Source organism: Drosophila willistoni, unplaced genomic scaffold (assembly GCF_018902025.1).
Source record: "Drosophila willistoni isolate 14030-0811.24 unplaced genomic scaffold, UCI_dwil_1.1 Seg831, whole genome shotgun sequence".
NCBI lineage: Eukaryota > Metazoa > Arthropoda > Insecta > Diptera > Drosophilidae > Drosophila > Drosophila willistoni.
The window spans coordinates 11,678-30,887 of NW_025814728.1; the positions used below are offsets into that span (position 1 = coordinate 11,678).

General features: G+C 44.8%; 2 protein-coding genes across 2 annotated transcripts; both read left to right on the plus strand.

Moving 5' to 3' along the window:
- Positions 1-746: 746 nt before the first annotated feature.
- Positions 747-5,706, plus strand: LOC124462018. Its single transcript, XM_047013417.1, has 2 exons — positions 747-973; positions 4,733-5,706. Exon 2 carries the CDS (start codon positions 4,767-4,769, stop codon positions 5,631-5,633), a length of 867 nt encoding a protein of 288 aa, XP_046869373.1. The 5' UTR covers positions 747-973; positions 4,733-4,766; the 3' UTR covers positions 5,634-5,706.
- LOC124462019 lies at positions 2,098-4,623 on the plus strand. Its single transcript, XM_047013418.1, has 2 exons — positions 2,098-2,182; positions 2,663-4,623. Exons 1-2 carry the CDS (start codon positions 2,098-2,100, stop codon positions 4,621-4,623), a joined length of 2,046 nt encoding a protein of 681 aa, XP_046869374.1.
- Positions 5,707-19,210: the final 13,504 nt, after the last annotated feature.

Here is a 19,210-nt window from a genome sequence, read left to right on the forward strand (position 1 = left end):
ACATACTTATTACACAAAAAGAATAAAAAAAAAAAGAAAGGAATTTAGGGAAATTAAAGGGAGCATGAACAAATGAATAAACAATGTCAATCATCAATGAAACGTTAATAATAAAATAATTATAAAATTTTCAAACATTACCGATCAACCGATAATAACAAACAGAATATTATAAGTAATTTAAAAAAAAAAAAAAAAAAAAAAAAAAAAAAAAAACTATAAAAATAAGATCTATAAGGAATTAAGCACTGAACACAACGAAATCCATGTTCGTCAATATTTAAATAGAATTGGCCTTAGCATTGATGTTATGTATAACCATTTAAATAATACTTTATTTTTTTTTTTCAACTAAAGAAGACAAGATCACAGAAATTTTAGAAAAACGAAATGTCACAATCTCTTCGCAAGAACATTTATGTAGCGTTGATTTAGCGATCGTTACTATATTTATTTATTTATTAATATTTGAATTGTTTCATGACAATCGAGTTCAATATATTGTTAGAATTTAAACATACTCATAGAAATAACACTAAACTAATTATGGACCTTGACGTGCGACTCAGTTGACAGTCTCTTTGCGAATGATCCACGGCCTCTGTTTATGCCCAACCGGGCAACACAAGGGTTAAAGGAGGCGGAAGCTTTCACCTCGCGCCGCTCTCCCGATGGTGCCCATCGCTCTCCCCACGAAAGAACTCCCCACACTTCGCTCCAAGCGGGGCTTGGTGCCCTGCTCTTAATTAAGCTAGTTTTAGTGTCAAACTTACAAGTGAATAAAAAAGAACATTGAAGTGAGATTGCTGCAGTGCCCAATTTCTTGAAGGAAGACATTTTAAGGAAAAAATTCATTTAGCTGCCTACTTAGGAAATTCAACCCCCCTACGAATACATTTGGTCCTTCGAGCCGGATACTAAGATCCTCTCGAACCACTAGCATCGGTGGAATTTCATCCATATTTCAAGCTAAGTAATTTTTTTGCAAATTATAGGTATATGAGTACATGTACATGCCTCCAGCATCCGTACCCATACTCACATACATATAATTGTTGCCATTGATTCTCCTAATCCAAGTAAAAATTACTTTCGCGCAAATTTTTCCTCCTCAAAGGAGAGAAAATTTTGGTCCCCAAATTTTCATACATATATATGTGTCCAGTACATAAGGCGCCATATTGGTTCGCCCACTTCAAGTTTTTTCCTCGCACTTTGGCATATATAGGCCAAGTATATAAGGCGCCATATTTTATTTGCCTATTTCCAATATATATTTTTTCGCAATTTCAAAAAAATATTAACACATATGTATGTATGCAGTGAATCAAACCTACGAAAAAAGTGATCTCCTACATATAAGATATATATGTATATGCAAGCAGAGTGTGTGAATGTGACAAAAATTACAAACATATCCAGTGCTACATTAAATCCAAAAATAAAGGTTTTGTGCAAATACAGTCCACTCCTGGGAAAAGTGTGCGCGCAGTGAAAGGTGGTTTTCAACGAAGAGAAGAAAATTTTCAATACAAATAATAAAGATTTTTAAAAAAAAAAAACGAAAGTGAACCACCCTCTCACATATAAAAGCCACACTTAGACATTTCTGGTGACCAGACACCCTATAAAGTTGGGGGCATATCGGTTAGACACAGCAAAAGAAATCATATTAAAAAAAAAAAAAAAAAAAAAAACATTAATTTATATAAAGAAATCCGATCCATTCACACCTCTGCATATCGCCATTCCATATTTTCATATTTAAAAAAAAAGAAAAAAGAGAAAAAGAAATTTTTAAATACATATATATATACTCCAACATTTTACATATCCATACACATACATATATATACATATTTTTCCATACATAAAATTTTACACTGCCAAATTTGTAAATTTGGGCAACTTGGTGATTACGAGCTGAATACCGTCACGTTTGGCATTAACTGTGCTCCGTTCTTAGCCATCCGAGTACTTCAGCAACTCGCAAGTGATGTACAATCCAAATTTCCTTTGGCTAGCGATATTATCAAGTCCTATATGTATGTCGATGATGTCCTGGCAGGGGCTCATAATGAAACAACGGCAATCGCAATGGTCAATGAACTTCAAGACGCTCTTGGTTCAGCTGGCTTTCCCTTGCGCAAGTGGACATCGAATGTGAAGAGCGTGCTCAGTTGTATTCCAAAGAGTCATTTACTGAATGCTGATTTCCTCGACATCGAAGAGGCCAGCACAGCGAAAACACTGGGAATCCGATGGAAAGCGACTACGGATGAGTTTTATTTTGTCATCTCACCCCAAGATGTCAAGTCAGCTTATACTAAGCGAGAAGTCCTCGGGCAGATCGCCAAGCTATTCGATCCCGCTGGCTGGCTGGCTCCCTTTGTGATTCAAGCCAAGGTGTTTATGCAAGAGCTCTGGTTACAAGAGCTAGGGTGGGATGATCAATTGCCCAGTGAACTCCATCACAGGTGGCAGGATTTTACAAAGAGCTACTCCTTCCTTGACCAGATCCGAATTCCACGATGGGTTCTTCATGACCCAAATTCCGACATCCAATTCCATTGTTTTTGCGATGCGTCACAGCGGGCTTATGGTGCCGCAATTTACGTGCGCGTTAGCAATGACCAAGGCATATCATGCTGCCTTCTTGCAGCGAAATCTAGAGTCGCCCCGGTTAAAACGGTTTCATTGCCCCGCCTTGAATTATGCGGAGCTACACTTTTAGCGGAACTGGCAGCTGCAGTTCTTCCGCAACTTCCAGTTGATAATGCGGAGGCTTTTTATTGGTCAGATTCCACCGTCGTACTGTCGTGGTTAAACAAGCCACCCTGCACATGGACAACGTTTGTCGCAAATCGGGTAGCAAAGATTGTGACGGCAACAAATGACGCCCCATGGAATCACGTTCGTTCAGAGGACAACCCAGCAGATCTCCCTAGCCGCGGCCTGAGTGCGCAGGAATTGGTACACAAGGATTTGTGGTGGCACGGCCCACCATGGCTACGGGAACCACAAGAGTCCTGGCAGCGAGCGACACCACTCCCACTAGACACTGCCTTGGAGAAGCGGGTAGTGAAGGTCCACGTCGCGATCGCTAAGCCAGCCAACGAGATATTATCTCGTTTTTCCAATCTGGCACGTGCCTTACGAGTGATAGCATATGTGATCCGTTTCGGCAGAAGGTGTCGTAAACTGCCAAACGATTACTCCGGGGAGGTGACCTCTAGCGAGATCAATCAAGTACTCCAGGCGTTGATCCGAGTCACTCAGCGTGATTACTTTCCGACGGAACATCGGTGTCTACAGCAGAAGAAATCTCTGCCCACGTCTAGCACCATTCTCAATTTGAATCCTTTCATTGACGCATCAGGTGTGATCCGAGCATGTGGGCGCGTGCAACAAGCAGCGGCCCTTAGTTACGATGAGCGTAACCCCATTCTGTTGCCAGTAGTAAGTCCGTTGTCCCGGCTGTTGGTGCTTTTCACGCATCAGATCTCTCTCCATGGGGGCAGCCAACTGGTAGTCCGTCTCATCCGACAGAGATACTGGATTCCAAGACTGCGGAATCTAGTAAAATCGGTGGTCAATTCATGCAAAGTCTGTGTGATTTATAAAAGAAGGCTGCAATCACAGCTAATGGGCACCCTTCCGGCCCAGCGAACTACTTTCGCACGTCCTTTCACGACCACCGGTATAGATTTTGCAGGTCCTTTCGACATCAAGAGTTTCACCGGCCGCGCTTGCCGCATATCAAAGGGATATGTGTGTGTCTTTGTTTGCTTTTCCACCAAAGCCATTCACCTTGAGGCAACTTCGGATTTGAGTACCGAAGCATTTCTGGCAGCATTCGCTCGCTTTGTATCGAGGCGAGGGTGTCCCCAGCAAGTGCAGTCCGACAACGGGAAAAACTTCGTAGGTGCATCCAGAGTGCTTGAAAAAGATTTCCTAAATTCTACCCAGCAGAAAATATTATCCCACTACAGCCATCAGAATCTGTCCTGGCATTTCATCCCTCCCGGGGCACCACACATGGGAGGGTTGTGGGAGGCTGGAGTTAAGAGTTTTAAAACTCTGTTCTACAAGGCCACTTCCAACCAAAGGTATACTTTTGAAGAGTTCTCTACGCTGCTGGCTAAGGTAGAGGCGTGTTTGAACTCGCGGCCGATTTCTCCTATGTCTGAAGACCCCACCGACTCTTTAGCTTTGACCCCAGGCCATTTCCTAGTTGGCGGTCCATTGCTATCCGTGACGGAACCTGAAATCAAGGATCAGGTACCGTCTATCATTAACCGGTGGCAGCGTCTGAAGGCCGTGAGTCAGCATTTCTGCACCCGATGGAAAGACGAGTATCTGAAGGAGCTACATAAGCGCAATAAGTGGCGATTCCCTTCTAAAAATCTTGAAGTGGGCGATCTGGTGGTACTCAAAGACGACAATCTTCCATTTAATGAATGGCGTCTCGGGCGAATCCACCAGACACACCCTGGCAGTGACGGCAATGTCCGCGTCGTCGAACTGCTTACCGCTCGCGGTATTGTGAAGCGTCCCGTCGCAAAGTTGATCTTTCTTCCTCCAGAAGAAAGAATTCAAACCCATTACGTAAAACTACAGTAGCGTCCAGCACTTGGTCCTTCCTCCCAAGGAAGAAGGGCCGAGCTGCCAGTAGTAATATGTGTTTTATCGTCCTACATTAATCCGCTTTCTTCATTATTTGTCCCGGCAGCTTCCTGATATTCGTCAACCTAGATCCCGTTTCCATGGCTCCGAGACCGCGTTCAGTACAGGCATCGAAAGAGGAGCGCAGATGTTCGCGAGGAACTGAGTCCTTCCGTTGCCGAGTCTGTCGCGGAATCCATCCTCTGAAGCGATGCCGTCGCTTCCTGCGGCTGAACGTGGAGAAGAGGATGAGGGCAGTGCTGGCGAATAAGTACTGCGCCAATTGCCTGGCCCACCAACATTCCGGAGGAAGCTGCTTAAGCGGTGATAAGTGCCGAATCTGTGAGGAGGATCACCACACGCTGCTTCACTTCCATGAACAGCCACGTCGACGCACTCCAAGCTCCGTCGTACGCCGAGTCACCCCCGAGTCCTCCAGACGAAGGGTCGCGCCAACGCCAGCCTCCGATCCGAAACTGACCTTGACCACACTGCTGCAGCACCGCAATCCGCATCTGATGCCCACGGCGATGGTGCGCATTGAGACGGAGGGAAAAACCTTCGACGTGAAGGCCCTGGTGGACCCTTGTTCTGCGGTATCGTCGATGGCGACGTCATTGGCCACGGCCTTCAAGTTGACAGCCGTCAATATAGGGGCAGAGAAAGCGGTGGCAGCAGTGATCCGGTCCCCAATCAGTGAAGGATGGCGATTGGAGGCGATCCTGAAGGTGGTCGATGGCTTGTGCTGCCGCACTCCAAGCGCTCCGGTGGACCCACAGATCGCCAAAAAGTTTGAGGGCATCGTCCTGGCGGATGAGACGTTCTACCGACCGTCGTCAGTGTCTCTGGTCCTGGGCGCGGATGTGATCACGGAGGTCATGCTAGAAGGGAGTCTACCTGGGGTTGGCGGGCGGCCGATTGCGATGCGCACAGTTTTTGGCTGGACCCTGTCCGGAGCGTGCCATTAAACTGCCTGGGTCTTGCACTCCTGCAAGGGGGGGAGCATGTTTATGCCCAACCGGGCAACACAAGGGTTAAAGGAGGCGGAAGCTTTCACCTCGCGCCGCTCTCCCGATGGTGCCCATCGCTCTCCCCACGAAAGAACTCCCCACACTTCGCTCCAAGCGGGGCTTGGTGCCCTGCTCTTAATTAAGCTAGTTTTAGTGTCAAACTTACAAGTGAATAAAAAAGAACATTGAAGTGAGATTGCTGCAGTGCCCAATTTCTTGAAGGAAGACATTTTAAGGAAAAAATTCATTTAGCTGCCTACTTAGGAAATTCAACCCCCCTACGAATACATTTGTGGTCCTTCGAGCCGGATATATATACATATTTTTCCATACATAAAATTTTACATATATATATTCATATCCATATACATATACATTCCACAAAATTTCTAATTTTTTCGCACACAAATATATTTTTCCACCACCGCGAACAAATCCCGCTATCCCTTGCAGCCTATATACATACATACATACGAGCATACATAAGTACCGCTTAACTGCAGTATACCAGCACAGCTGCAAGCTCATGTGCCAAAGACCGGCACAAAGCAAACGACCAAAAGTAGCTGTGCTGTATACCCTAGGTTGGCAGGCACTTTGTGGGGTATATAGGTTGAAGGGTCACGTTGAGGAAAAAAATCGAATAATATTTAATTGGTAAAAATTTGTGTTCCGCGTTTTTGTTTATTCTATTCCCACGCGTTCCAAGTCGTATTTTTTGGAGTTATATTTCAATTCCAAAATATTCCCACGTGTTCCAAGTCGTATTTTTGGAGTTCTATTTCAATTCCAAAGTATTCCCACGTATTCCAAGTCGTATTTTTGGAGTTACATTTCAAGTCCAAAATATTCCCACGTGTTCCAAGTCGTATTTTTTGGAGTTATATTTCAATTCCAAAGTATTCCCACGTGTTCCAAGTCGTATCTTTGGAGTTAGATTCCAATTCCAAAGTGTTTCCAAGCGTTTCAAGTCGTATCTTTGGTTCTATTGCAATTCCAAAGTATTCCCACACGTTCCAAGTCGCATCTTTGGAGTTATATTGCAATTCCAAAGTATTCCCACACGTTCCAAGTCGTATCTTTGGAGTTAGATTCCAATTACAAAGTGTTTCCAAGCGTTTCAAGTCTTATCTTTGGTTCGATTTCAATTCCAAAGTGTTTCCACCCGCTCCAAGTCGCATCTTTGTAGTTATATTTGAATTCCAAGGTGTTCCAAGCCGTTCCTAGGGTTTTTTGGCAGTGTTCCAAGTCATTCCAAACGTACCAGCTCGTTTTCTGGTTTTTTTTTTTTTCAATCTATTTCAAGGCGTTTCAAAGCCGTTCTTCAAGTGGTTTGGTAGTGTTCCAGTTTTTCCCAAACGTTCCAGTTCGTCTTTTTGGCTAATTTTCAAGCCGTGCCAAGCCAGCTCACCACTTTATAACCGCCACTCTCTGGGGTTATGAGCACGAGCCCGTCAAAAGACGAGAAAGCAGCTGAGAACACTGCAGCCCCGAGCAAATCCTCAATTGCTGCTCCAGGTCAGCGCCAGAGGAGTACCAGCCCTACTACTCCTCCTTCCCGAGCATTTCAGACCCTCTCTAGTCCACTAACTCTCAAGTCCGCACCATCGAGCACGACCTTTCAGCAAGCCACGTCAGAGCCACGACGAGCAAGCCAAAAGAGGTCAAATCATTGGTACCACTTCCACAGATTTTGGTAACCGCCCCAAGAGTCACTCGGTCCGAGACCAAAAGGGTTTTAGCTGCTTCCACCATGGCTTTGAAGAAGTTTGGTTCCATTTGCGATAAACTAAGTCAGTTTGAAGTCGACAACCACGTCACGTCACTGTCCGAGGTCAGCGTATTTACGCTCCAAGTCCGTCGTGATCGAGTTCAAGCGTTGTGGGAGAAGGTCGAGCAGGAATATGAGAAATGCGAGGCACTCATAGATGGTAAAGACGATAACTCTGAAGATTTAGCCATCCAAGCTAAATATGACAAATGCTATCAAGTTTACGAGCGATGCACGGCTCGATTAAACGAGCTTATCCATGAAAGGTCTGCTCCGACTCCTCCGAACCGTCATGCGCCTACCTCTGCACCAGCAGAACGAGGCTGTCGATTGCCACCCATTGACACAGAAGTCTTTACGGGAGATTATTTAAAATGGCCCACGTTCCGTGACTTGTTTACAGCCATCTACATAAGCGATTCGCGAATTTCCCCTGTTGAAAAGCTGTACCATCTCCTAGCGAAAACGAGGGGTGAAGCCAACCTCATTGTAGCAAAATTCCCGCTTACAAATGATGGTTTTGAAACGGCATGGAATGCACTTAAACAGCGTTTCGAAAATAAGCGACTTATCGTGAACAGCCAATTCCGAGCACTTCTTGACCTGCCTCAAATTTCCCATGAGTCCGGAAAAGCATTACAGGATCATCAGAATGCTCTGCAGGCATCCATTCGCGCTTTTGAGCACTGTGGCCTGCCAGTAACCACTTGGGGAGGCATGTTCGTATTTTTCTGTTCCATCAAATTGCCAAAGAATACCCTTTCATTATGGGAGCAATCTCTGGGAGACAAGACTGCCATTCCAGAGTGGCAAATGATGGACGATTTCCTCACTGAGCGGTTCCGTACGCTCGAAGCGGTGGAAAATACAACTGCAATGGCTATTTCGGTTCCCACATCGAAACCTCCACGAAATCCGATTCCAGCCACCCGAAAGGCTAATACATTTGAAGCCAAGGTGACCACCAAACCAAAATCCTGTGATCTCTGTATGAAGGAGAATCACCCGGTGCGTCGATGTCCCCGCTTCCTTCAGATGACGGTGCCAGAGAGGGTGGCATACATAAAGAAAAAGTCCCTTTGTCTGAACTGTTTCGCAAGAGGACATCAAGTAAAAGATTGTCCGAGTCAGCACAATTGCTTCACGTGCAAGGGGCGTCACAATACGCTCTTGCACAAGGACGCCCGACCGGAGAATAATCCAACGTCGGTCCCAGCTCAGCCCAGTTCGCACAATATTGTCCGGACTTACTTTACCTCTGAGGCAAGGTCCTCACGAGATAAGTTGCTAGGTACAGCGATCGTGGACTTTTGGCACAAGGGCACTACTTATGCTTCACGGGCGCTATTAGACCCGGCTTCTGAAGCCAATTTCATATCCGAAAGAATGTTCCGACTCATGAAGTTACCATTCCAAACTGTCAGGGCCGAAGTGACAGGCATTAACGGAAAGGTCAATAGAACCTTGAAGGTCTGTCACATAAGCATTCGGTCATCGCATGGACCTCCAGTCCAGATCGAGATAGAAGCGTTTGTCTTGTCCCAAGTTGCTGATGATTTGCCGTCATGTACGATAGCCCAAGCCACACTGGAAGGAATGCCCAATATTCCTCTAGCCGACCCCTCCTTCAGATTAAAGGCAAAGATCGATCTACTCCTTGGCATTGATGTAATACCAGCGGTGACTCTTTCCGGCATCCAGACCGAAGTGTGCGGATCTTTAATGGCTCAAGAGACGAGATTCGGTTGGGTCATTTCAGGCCCGTTGCAAGGGGTCCCCGTCAGTTCATGTGCCGCGTTCACCACGAGGGTCGCAGTTAGCAGAGAGGAGGGACTTGAAACTCTTCTCACAAGGTTTTGGGAGGTGGAGGATCTACCGGGCAAACCGGTAGAAGATTCTGACTCTGTTTGCGAGGTCAATTTCCAGAAGACCACAAGAAGAGATGTTGCGGGGAGATATACGGTCTCACTTCCGTTTCGAGATCCAACCAACATCAACCTTGGTCATTCCAGACCAGGGGCATTGGCTCAGTTCCTAAAAAACGAAAGCCGACTCCTTAAAAATATTCCGGCAAAAACTGAGTATGACGCCGTCATCCAAGAATATTTGGACTTGGGCCACATGCGTCAGGTTCCATTTGACGGCACTAATAACAATTTTTATTTGCCACACCATGCGGTTTTCAAGCCCGACAGCACCACAACAAAGGTACGGGTAGTTTTTAACGCCTCTAGCAAGTCCACCAACGGAGTAAGTCTCAACGACATACTTTACCCTGGTCCGGTACTTCAGTCCGATCTCACTACTCAGATTCTCAAGTGGCGTTTTTTCCGAGTAGTTTTCAATGCCGACATCACAAAAATGTACCGCCAAATTATGGTCGATCCAATCCACACGCCATTTCAGAGGATCCTGTTCCGAAATAAAGAGGGGCAACTTGGTGATTACGAGCTGAATACCGTCACGTTTGGCATTAACTGTGCTCCGTTCTTAGCCATCCGAGTACTTCAGCAACTCGCAAGTGATGTACAATCCAAATTTCCTTTGGCTAGCGATATTATCAAGTCCTATATGTATGTCGATGATGTCCTGGCAGGGGCTCATAATGAAACAACGGCAATCGCAATGGTCAATGAACTTCAAGACGCTCTTGGTTCAGCTGGCTTTCCCTTGCGCAAGTGGACATCGAATGTGAAGAGCGTGCTCAGTTGTATTCCAAAGAGTCATTTACTGAATGCTGATTTCCTCGACATCGAAGAGGCCAGCACAGCGAAAACACTGGGAATCCGATGGAAAGCGACTACGGATGAGTTTTATTTTGTCATCTCACCCCAAGATGTCAAGTCAGCTTATACTAAGCGAGAAGTCCTCGGGCAGATCGCCAAGCTATTCGATCCCGCTGGCTGGCTGGCTCCCTTTGTGATTCAAGCCAAGGTGTTTATGCAAGAGCTCTGGTTACAAGAGCTAGGGTGGGATGATCAATTGCCCAGTGAACTCCATCACAGGTGGCAGGATTTTACAAAGAGCTACTCCTTCCTTGACCAGATCCGAATTCCACGATGGGTTCTTCATGACCCAAATTCCGACATCCAATTCCATTGTTTTTGCGATGCGTCACAGCGGGCTTATGGTGCCGCAATTTACGTGCGCGTTAGCAATGACCAAGGCATATCATGCTGCCTTCTTGCAGCGAAATCTAGAGTCGCCCCGGTTAAAACGGTTTCATTGCCCCGCCTTGAATTATGCGGAGCTACACTTTTAGCGGAACTGGCAGCTGCAGTTCTTCCGCAACTTCCAGTTGATAATGCGGAGGCTTTTTATTGGTCAGATTCCACCGTCGTACTGTCGTGGTTAAACAAGCCACCCTGCACATGGACAACGTTTGTCGCAAATCGGGTAGCAAAGATTGTGACGGCAACAAATGACGCCCCATGGAATCACGTTCGTTCAGAGGACAACCCAGCAGATCTCCCTAGCCGCGGCCTGAGTGCGCAGGAATTGGTACACAAGGATTTGTGGTGGCACGGCCCACCATGGCTACGGGAACCACAAGAGTCCTGGCAGCGAGCGACACCACTCCCACTAGACACTGCCTTGGAGAAGCGGGTAGTGAAGGTCCACGTCGCGATCGCTAAGCCAGCCAACGAGATATTATCTCGTTTTCCAATCTGGCACGTGCCTTACGAGTGATAGCATATGTGATCCGTTTCGGCAGAAGGTGTCGTAAACTGCCAAACGATTACTCCGGGGAGGTGACCTCTAGCGAGATCAATCAAGTACTCCAGGCGTTGATCCGAGTCACTCAGCGTGATTACTTTCCGACGGAACATCGGTGTCTACAGCAGAAGAAATCTCTGCCCACGTCTAGCACCATTCTCAATTTGAATCCTTTCATTGACGCATCAGGTGTGATCCGAGCATGTGGGCGCGTGCAACAAGCAGCGGCCCTTAGTTACGATGAGCGTAACCCCATTCTGTTGCCAGTAGTAAGTCCGTTGTCCCGGCTGTTGGTGCTTTTCACGCATCAGATCTCTCTCCATGGGGGCAGCCAACTGGTAGTCCGTCTCATCCGACAGAGATACTGGATTCCAAGACTGCGGAATCTAGTAAAATCGGTGGTCAATTCATGCAAAGTCTGTGTGATTTATAAAAGAAGGCTGCAATCACAGCTAATGGGCACCCTTCCGGCCCAGCGAACTACTTTCGCACGTCCTTTCACGACCACCGGTATAGATTTTGCAGGTCCTTTCGACATCAAGAGTTTCACCGGCCGCGCTTGCCGCATATCAAAGGGATATGTGTGTGTCTTTGTTTGCTTTTCCACCAAAGCCATTCACCTTGAGGCAACTTCGGATTTGAGTACCGAAGCATTTCTGGCAGCATTCGCTCGCTTTGTATCGAGGCGAGGGTGTCCCCAGCAAGTGCAGTCCGACAACGGGAAAAACTTCGTAGGTGCATCCAGAGTGCTTGAAAAAGATTTCCTAAATTCTACCCAGCAGAAAATATTATCCCACTACAGCCATCAGAATCTGTCCTGGCATTTCATCCCTCCCGGGGCACCACACATGGGAGGGTTGTGGGAGGCTGGAGTTAAGAGTTTTAAAACTCTGTTCTACAAGGCCACTTCCAACCAAAGGTATACTTTTGAAGAGTTCTCTACGCTGCTGGCTAAGGTAGAGGCGTGTTTGAACTCGCGGCCGATTTCTCCTATGTCTGAAGACCCCACCGACTCTTTAGCTTTGACCCCAGGCCATTTCCTAGTTGGCGGTCCATTGCTATCCGTGACGGAACCTGAAATCAAGGATCAGGTACCGTCTATCATTAACCGGTGGCAGCGTCTGAAGGCCGTGAGTCAGCATTTCTGCACCCGATGGAAAGACGAGTATCTGAAGGAGCTACATAAGCGCAATAAGTGGCGATTCCCTTCTAAAAATCTTGAAGTGGGCGATCTGGTGGTACTCAAAGACGACAATCTTCCATTAATGAATGGCGTCTCGGGCGAATCCACCAGACACACCCTGGCAGTGACGGCAATGTCCGCGTCGTCGAACTGCTTACCGCTCGCGGTATTGTGAAGCGTCCCGTCGCAAAGTTGATCTTTCTTCCTCCAGAAGAAAGAATTCAAACCCATTACGTAAAACTACAGTAGCGTCCAGCACTTGGTCCTTCCTCCCAAGGAAGAAGGGCCGAGCTGCCAGTAGTAATATGTGTTTTATCGTCCTACATTAATCCGCTTTCTTCATTATTTGTCCCGGCAGCTTCCTGATATTCGTCAACCTAGATCCCGTTTCCATGGCTCCGAGACCGCGTTCAGTACAGGCATCGAAAGAGGAGCGCAGATGTTCGCGAGGAACTGAGTCCTTCCGTTGCCGAGTCTGTCGCGGAATCCATCCTCTGAAGCGATGCCGTCGCTTCCTGCGGCTGAACGTGGAGAAGAGGATGAGGGCAGTGTAAATTTCCAAATTTACGTGCGACTCAGTTGACAGTCTCTTTGCGAATGATCCACGGCCTCTTTAACAAGCTCTCTCTCAACTTATATAATGATCCTATGCCCTGCTCTCTCTACTACTACTAGAATGTTCGGCCACTACGCGTTTGTCTCCTCTCTTCTATTACTTTTGATTGCTCCCTCTCAATACCATTTCCCACATTCGGCCCTCCTGACTGTACATTCGACCCGAATGACGGTCCCCACAATTTCATATATTCCGATACAGTTGATGTCCTATTAGGCCCTTCCGCCTGTCCAACTTTCTCTACTTCATATCTACCATGATTTTTAATTGCCGTTACTTTATAGGGTCCTAAATACTTTCCTTTAAGTTTCAGACCAACGCCATATTGGGTACGCTTAATAGCAACCAAATCATTTATTTTGAATCGTTTTCCCTCTTTTCTCTTTAGATTAGCTGACTTCTTGTTCTCCTCCTGAATTTGTTTTATATTTTCAACTGCCTCCATTCGTATTTTCTTTCTGTGTTCTGCTAGTTCTTCGATTAGAAGATCATCGAGTAGTTCTTTAAGGTTTACATCCTCTGATCTACGCATGTCAATACCGGTTAGGATCTTAAAAGGAGCTATCTTAGTACTTCTAGGTGCCGTATCGTTGATGATTTGCTGAACTTTCCCAACGTATTTATACCATGAAGCTGGATTATCTAAACTCATTTTAGCTAGCATTGGAATAACAATCTTGTGAATCCTTTCAGCCTGCCCATTTCCTCGCGGTACTCCGGTGGTAATCAATAAATTTGTTGCTTGAACTTCTAAACACCGTATCACTTCATCTACGCCTGTGCTCCTAGTGGGATACAACCAAACGTACTTAGAAAAACCATCTATAATAACCAACAAGTAATTATACCGTTTATTTGTAAGTTCCATTGGTCCGACGTGATCAATATGGTAAGAACAAAGTGGTTTGTCACCCTTTTCTATCGAAGTTAGATATCCCTCTCTTTTGCCAGCCTTTGCGTTAATAACAATACACTCCACACAACTATGTACCACACGAATAACCTTATCTCTCAATTCGGGAATATAGTATGATTTCTCGATTAAATCTTGAGTTTTCTTGACGGAAAAGTGACCCTGGGTATGTGCAAGTCTAATAATCTCATGTTCCATTGCCGAAGGCACTACAATCAACTCACAATTAGGGTCTTTAAAGAGAATCTCGTTCTCTATATAGAAGTCTATATAACTTTCTTTTTCGACTAGCGTCCTTACTGCCTTGGTCCACTCATCTTGCAACTGAGCTTCTTTTAATCGATGTTTAATAGTGTCCTCAACAAGCATAAAACATGCAAAACGACTCAACGCATCGACGTGCCTCATTTGAGTACCTGATCGATGTACGATAACATAATCAAAATCTTGAAGATACATAGCCCAACGAGCAACTCTCAAAGGAACATCTTTCTTTTTCATGGTCATAGCAAATGCGTTACAATCAGTAACTATGGTGAATCGAGATCCTAGGACATAAACACGCCATTTGGTTAGTGCTCCAATTATAGCAAGCACTTCGAGTTCGTAAGAATGATACCTTTCTTCGCACAATTTTGTCTTACGACTCATATATTCAACGGGATGAAATGAATTATCCTCTGGATGCTTTTGTAACAAAGCTGCCCCAAATCCGTATTTTGAAGCGTCCGCATGTATTTCAGTTTGCAATTTCGGGTTAAACAATTTAAGGACGGGTTCTTTGGTCAACGCAGCTCTTAGTTCCTCGAAAGCGAGTTTGTGTATATCTTTGAATTCAAACTTAGAATCCTTACGCATTAAATCGGACAATGGTTTCGCAATTACTGCATACCTTTCAAAAAACTTTCTAAAATAGGAAGTTAGACCCAAAAATCTTTGTAACCCCTTTTTGCTATTTGGGATAGGAAAATTCGAAACAGCTCTAATCTTTTCTTTGCTCGGCGTTATGGTACCATTTTCCACATCATACCCTAAAAATAGGACTTTTCGTTGTAGCATCTGACATTTACTCCAATTAATTCGTAAACCGTTTTTGGCTGACACGTCTAGTACGCGTTTTAGCTTGGCCAACCCATCATCGATACCTGTACTTGGAATGATGATGTCGTCCATGTACACTACACAATCGTTTGCTTTAATCAAATCTCGTAACACAACCATTATGAATCTTGTAAATACAGCTGGTGAATTTGAAATACCAAAAGGAACATACAGGAATTCATATTGTCCACTCTGAGTAACAAAAGAAGTGTATTTCTGAGAGCTTTCTACTACCGGTACATGGAAAAATCCGTTTGTTAAGTCTAAAGTTGAAAACATATTGGCACCTTGCAACTTTTCTAAAACGCTGTCCATATGAGCCATGGGAAAGTTATCACGAAGAATCTTCTCGTTTTAATTTCCTGTAGTCACAGCATAAACGCTTTTGACCATTCTTTTTCGAGACTAAGACAACTGGCGACGCGTACTCAGAAGTACTGGTTTTAATTATTTTTTCTGCTAGCCATTCTTGAATTTGTTTATCAACAATTTCCTGATCACAAAGGGCTAAACGTCTCGGGTGCTGATACACAGGTATTTCGTCGCTCAATATAATTTTCATGCTTACTGGTGCGTTGCATTTCTTTTTGGCTGGTAGTTCCGAATTAATTTCTCTACTTCCCCTTTTATCAAATGGTTTAAATGTGAAAGATTTATGTCTGGACTCTTATCCCTGTCTTCAATATTTGTGATGAAGATATTTCCAATATCTCCTGCCCACTGAATATCTGACTCATTTTGTTCTCTCTTTGACATACTATGGGTGTGACAAACTTCTATATCGTTGCGCATAGCAAACCTAGATCCATTTGCTGTTACATTTATATTGACAGTGTTCAATATCGTTCGACCCAGTATAGCATCAAAACTTATATCCTGATCTGGCACTACATGGAATTCTATGTTCATAACTAAACCATCCACTTTCACTGGTATGATAAAACTACCGAAAGTCAACACTTTACTGTCGCCAATTCCTGTTAAGTGTCTAGCTCCGCCTAATAACGGTTTCGATCCAATCATAAAATAAATATTTCTTCGCATAAGACATAATCCAGCGCCAGTATCTACGAGTCCTTTAAATATAACGTTAGAATATACGATGTCTTTAAGTTCTAACCCTGACGGAGTAAATTCGCTTGACGGCTGTATTACTACATCTTCATTTTCTACCACGTTTGTATTTCTCTCGTATTTAATTGGATTTTCAAGTTTGCACTGTGCCATTCGATGTCCTACTTTACCACATTTGAAACACTTTTGGTCGTTTTTCGGACAGTCTCGTCTGATATGTGATGTATCACCGCAACTATAGCATTTCCGATTCTTAGATGTATCAATTATTTTACCCTGATTAATCTTTCCTCCTGACTGAGCCTCAAACTTGTTTAACGACTTGTGTGAAGCACGAACTTTCTGATACGTTTCTATTTGAAACTTCAGTTCTTGTAGATTCCTGGCTTGAAATAGAATAGCTTTATTTACTTGTGAGTCTGGAATGCCCTTTACAAAGTATTCTATCAAGCTCTCATCGTCCAAATTCACTGGTTTGGCAATTTCCATTAAAGCATACAAATATTCATGCAAAGTCTCCTCTCTTTTCTGAGAACGTTGCGATAATATTCTATGAATCTCAGCTGCTGATCGTTTCGAACCAAATTCTTTGCGCAGTGCTGCTTTTAATATCTCCCAATTGTTTATACCATGTTGACTCCGAATAAATGATTTAGCTGCCGCAGCTAACAACTGTTTGGCGTATATAAAGGTCTGTAACTTGTCCCATTGTACTGTAATAGCACACTCTTCTATCTCTTGTACCCACGAATCAATGTCGGGACTACCTGAGCCGGAAAAATAGGATACACTGCCCTCAACATCTTTTAAGGTGTACCAAGATCGACTACAATTGTTTATGGGCAATTCGCCTCTAGCTGTAACTACTGATTCTACTTCTTCATCCTCGCTATCTTGGTCTTGAATATCGTAATGAGTAAGAAGTCTATTCTGTAGATCACGTTTTCTTCCCACTGTGCTTAGGTTCAATTCGGCCAACTTATTTCGCAAATCTGCGACTCGCAATGCCATAACCTCGTCAAGCTCCATATTACAATATTTTCTTTGTTCAATACCAATAATTAATGCTAAGGTTAGTTTTAGTAAATTCAATTAAGGTTAGAACTATATACATATAGTCCCCAAAAAATTTACCCAAGTCCGCTCCTGTCCCACGAAGTCTTCGTTTAATTTCTGCCAGCAGGTTGTCTGTCCTCTTCTAACGTTTTGTCTCTTGCCGCGTCCAGCTTCTGCCTCTGCCAACGGGTTGCCTCTGCCAACGGTTCGCCTCTGCCAACGGTTCGCCTCTGCCTCTGCTGACGTTTTGCCTCACGCTACGTCCAGCTTTGCCTCTGCCAACGGGTTGCCTCTGCCAACGGTTCGCCTCTGCCAACGCGTTGCCTCTGCCTCTGCTGACGTTTTATCACACACCACGCCCAGCTTTGCCTCTGCCAACGGGTTGCCTCTGCCAACGGTTCGCCTCTGCCAACGGGTTGCCTCTGCCTCTGCTGACGTTTTGCCTCACGCTACGTCCAGCTTTGCCTCTGCCAACGGGTTGCCTCTGCCTGTGCTGACGTTTTGCCTCACGCTACGTCCAGCTTTGCCTCTGCCAACGGGTTGCCTCTGCCAACGTTCGCCTCTGCCTCTGCCTCACGCTACGTCCAGCTTTGCCTCTGCCAACGGGTTGCCTCTGCCAACGGTTCGCCTCTGCCAACGGGTTGCCTCTGCCTCTGCTGACGTTTTGCCTCACGCTACGTCCAGCTTTGCCTCTGCCAACGGGTTGCCTCTGCCAACGGTTCGCCTCTGCCAACGGGTTGCCTCTGCCTCTGCTGACGTTTTGCCTCACGCTACGTCCAGCTTTGCCTCTGCCAACGGGTTGCCTCTGCCAACGGTTCGCCTCTGCCAACGGGTTGCCTCTGCCTCTGCTGACGTTTTGCCTCACGCTACGTCCAGCTTTGCCTCTGCCAACGGGTTGCCTCTGCCAACGGTTCGCCTCTGCCAACGGGTTGCCTCTGCCTCTGCTGACGTTTTGCTTCTTGATTCGCTCTGTCCAAATATTTCTAGACTGTTCTAGAAAAATTCACTGATCGCCGTCCGTTACCAAACATGCTCGTGCGTGTATTGTCTGCGTCGTAACGTATTTGGGCACCAAAGATTTATGCAACAATTTAGCACAGCCTATCTCGCTTGCTCTTACACAATGATGACGACACAAAAGTTTTTGCTTTGTCACTTCGAAGAACTTTGTTTGTTGTCTCTTTCACTCACGCAGTGTTATATGTTTGTATGTTAATTTCTTTAAACAATATTTCGGGCGAGTCCCCAAAAATGTAGCGTTGATTTAGCGATCGTTACTATATTTATTTATTTATTAATATTTGAATTGTTTGATGACAATCGAGTTCAATATATTGTTAGAATTTAAACATACTCATAGAAATAACACTAAACTAATTATGGACCTTGACGTGCGACTCAGTTGACAGTCTCTTTGCGAATGATCCACGGCCTCTTTAACAAGCTCTCTCTCAACTTATATAATGATCCTATGCCCTGCTCTCTCTACTACTACTAGAATGTTCGGCCACTACGCGTTTGTCTCCTCTCTTCTATTACTTTTGATTGCTCCCTCTCAATACCATTTCCCACATATATATAGATTACTTGAAATAGATACATTTGTAAACAAAACTAATGTAATATTTACATAAAAATTCCAATGTTCAGAATTAAAGATTATAAATTCATTCATTATACCATTGCCAATGACAAGACTAAATATCTAAAAATGCTTAAACATGTTATTTATAATAGATATAGTATTAAGCCTCTTAAAGATAAAATTATTATTATTTTTTTTTTTTTGCCCCAACGTGGGATACAAATTATCTACAAGAAATCATCAATGGACAGAACAACCGGAAATTCTGGAACCAGAAAGGGAGTTTGTTTTGTTGGTGTTAAACAGACTTAAAACCTAGCATAGACAACCTCACCTGGAAGCAATCAAAGCGCAACTATATTTTAATCCTTTGAAGAGGATCAATTGTTCTCAAACCACCACCAGTCGCTACTAATTTCGTTTAGACCACCGCTATGGCCTCACTTCAATCCAGTGGGGGAGGAGTTACCTACCCAGTCACCACACCAACGAATTCACCTTCAACTACACAAACCATGG

Excerpts from the sequence above, each read along its gene's own strand:
- LOC124462018 (XM_047013417.1), top strand. The coding sequence starts at position 4,767 with ATGGCTCCGAGACCGCGTTCAGTACAGGCATCGAAAGAGGAGCGCAGA.
- LOC124462019 (XM_047013418.1), top strand. The coding sequence starts at position 2,098 with ATGGTCAATGAACTTCAAGACGCTCTTGGTTCAGCTGGCTTTCCCTTG. Across the intron at positions 2,183-2,662 it reads TGTGAAGAGCGTGCTCAGTT|CGAAATCTAGAGTCGCCCCG; the intron begins GTATTCCAAAGA and ends GCCTTCTTGCAG.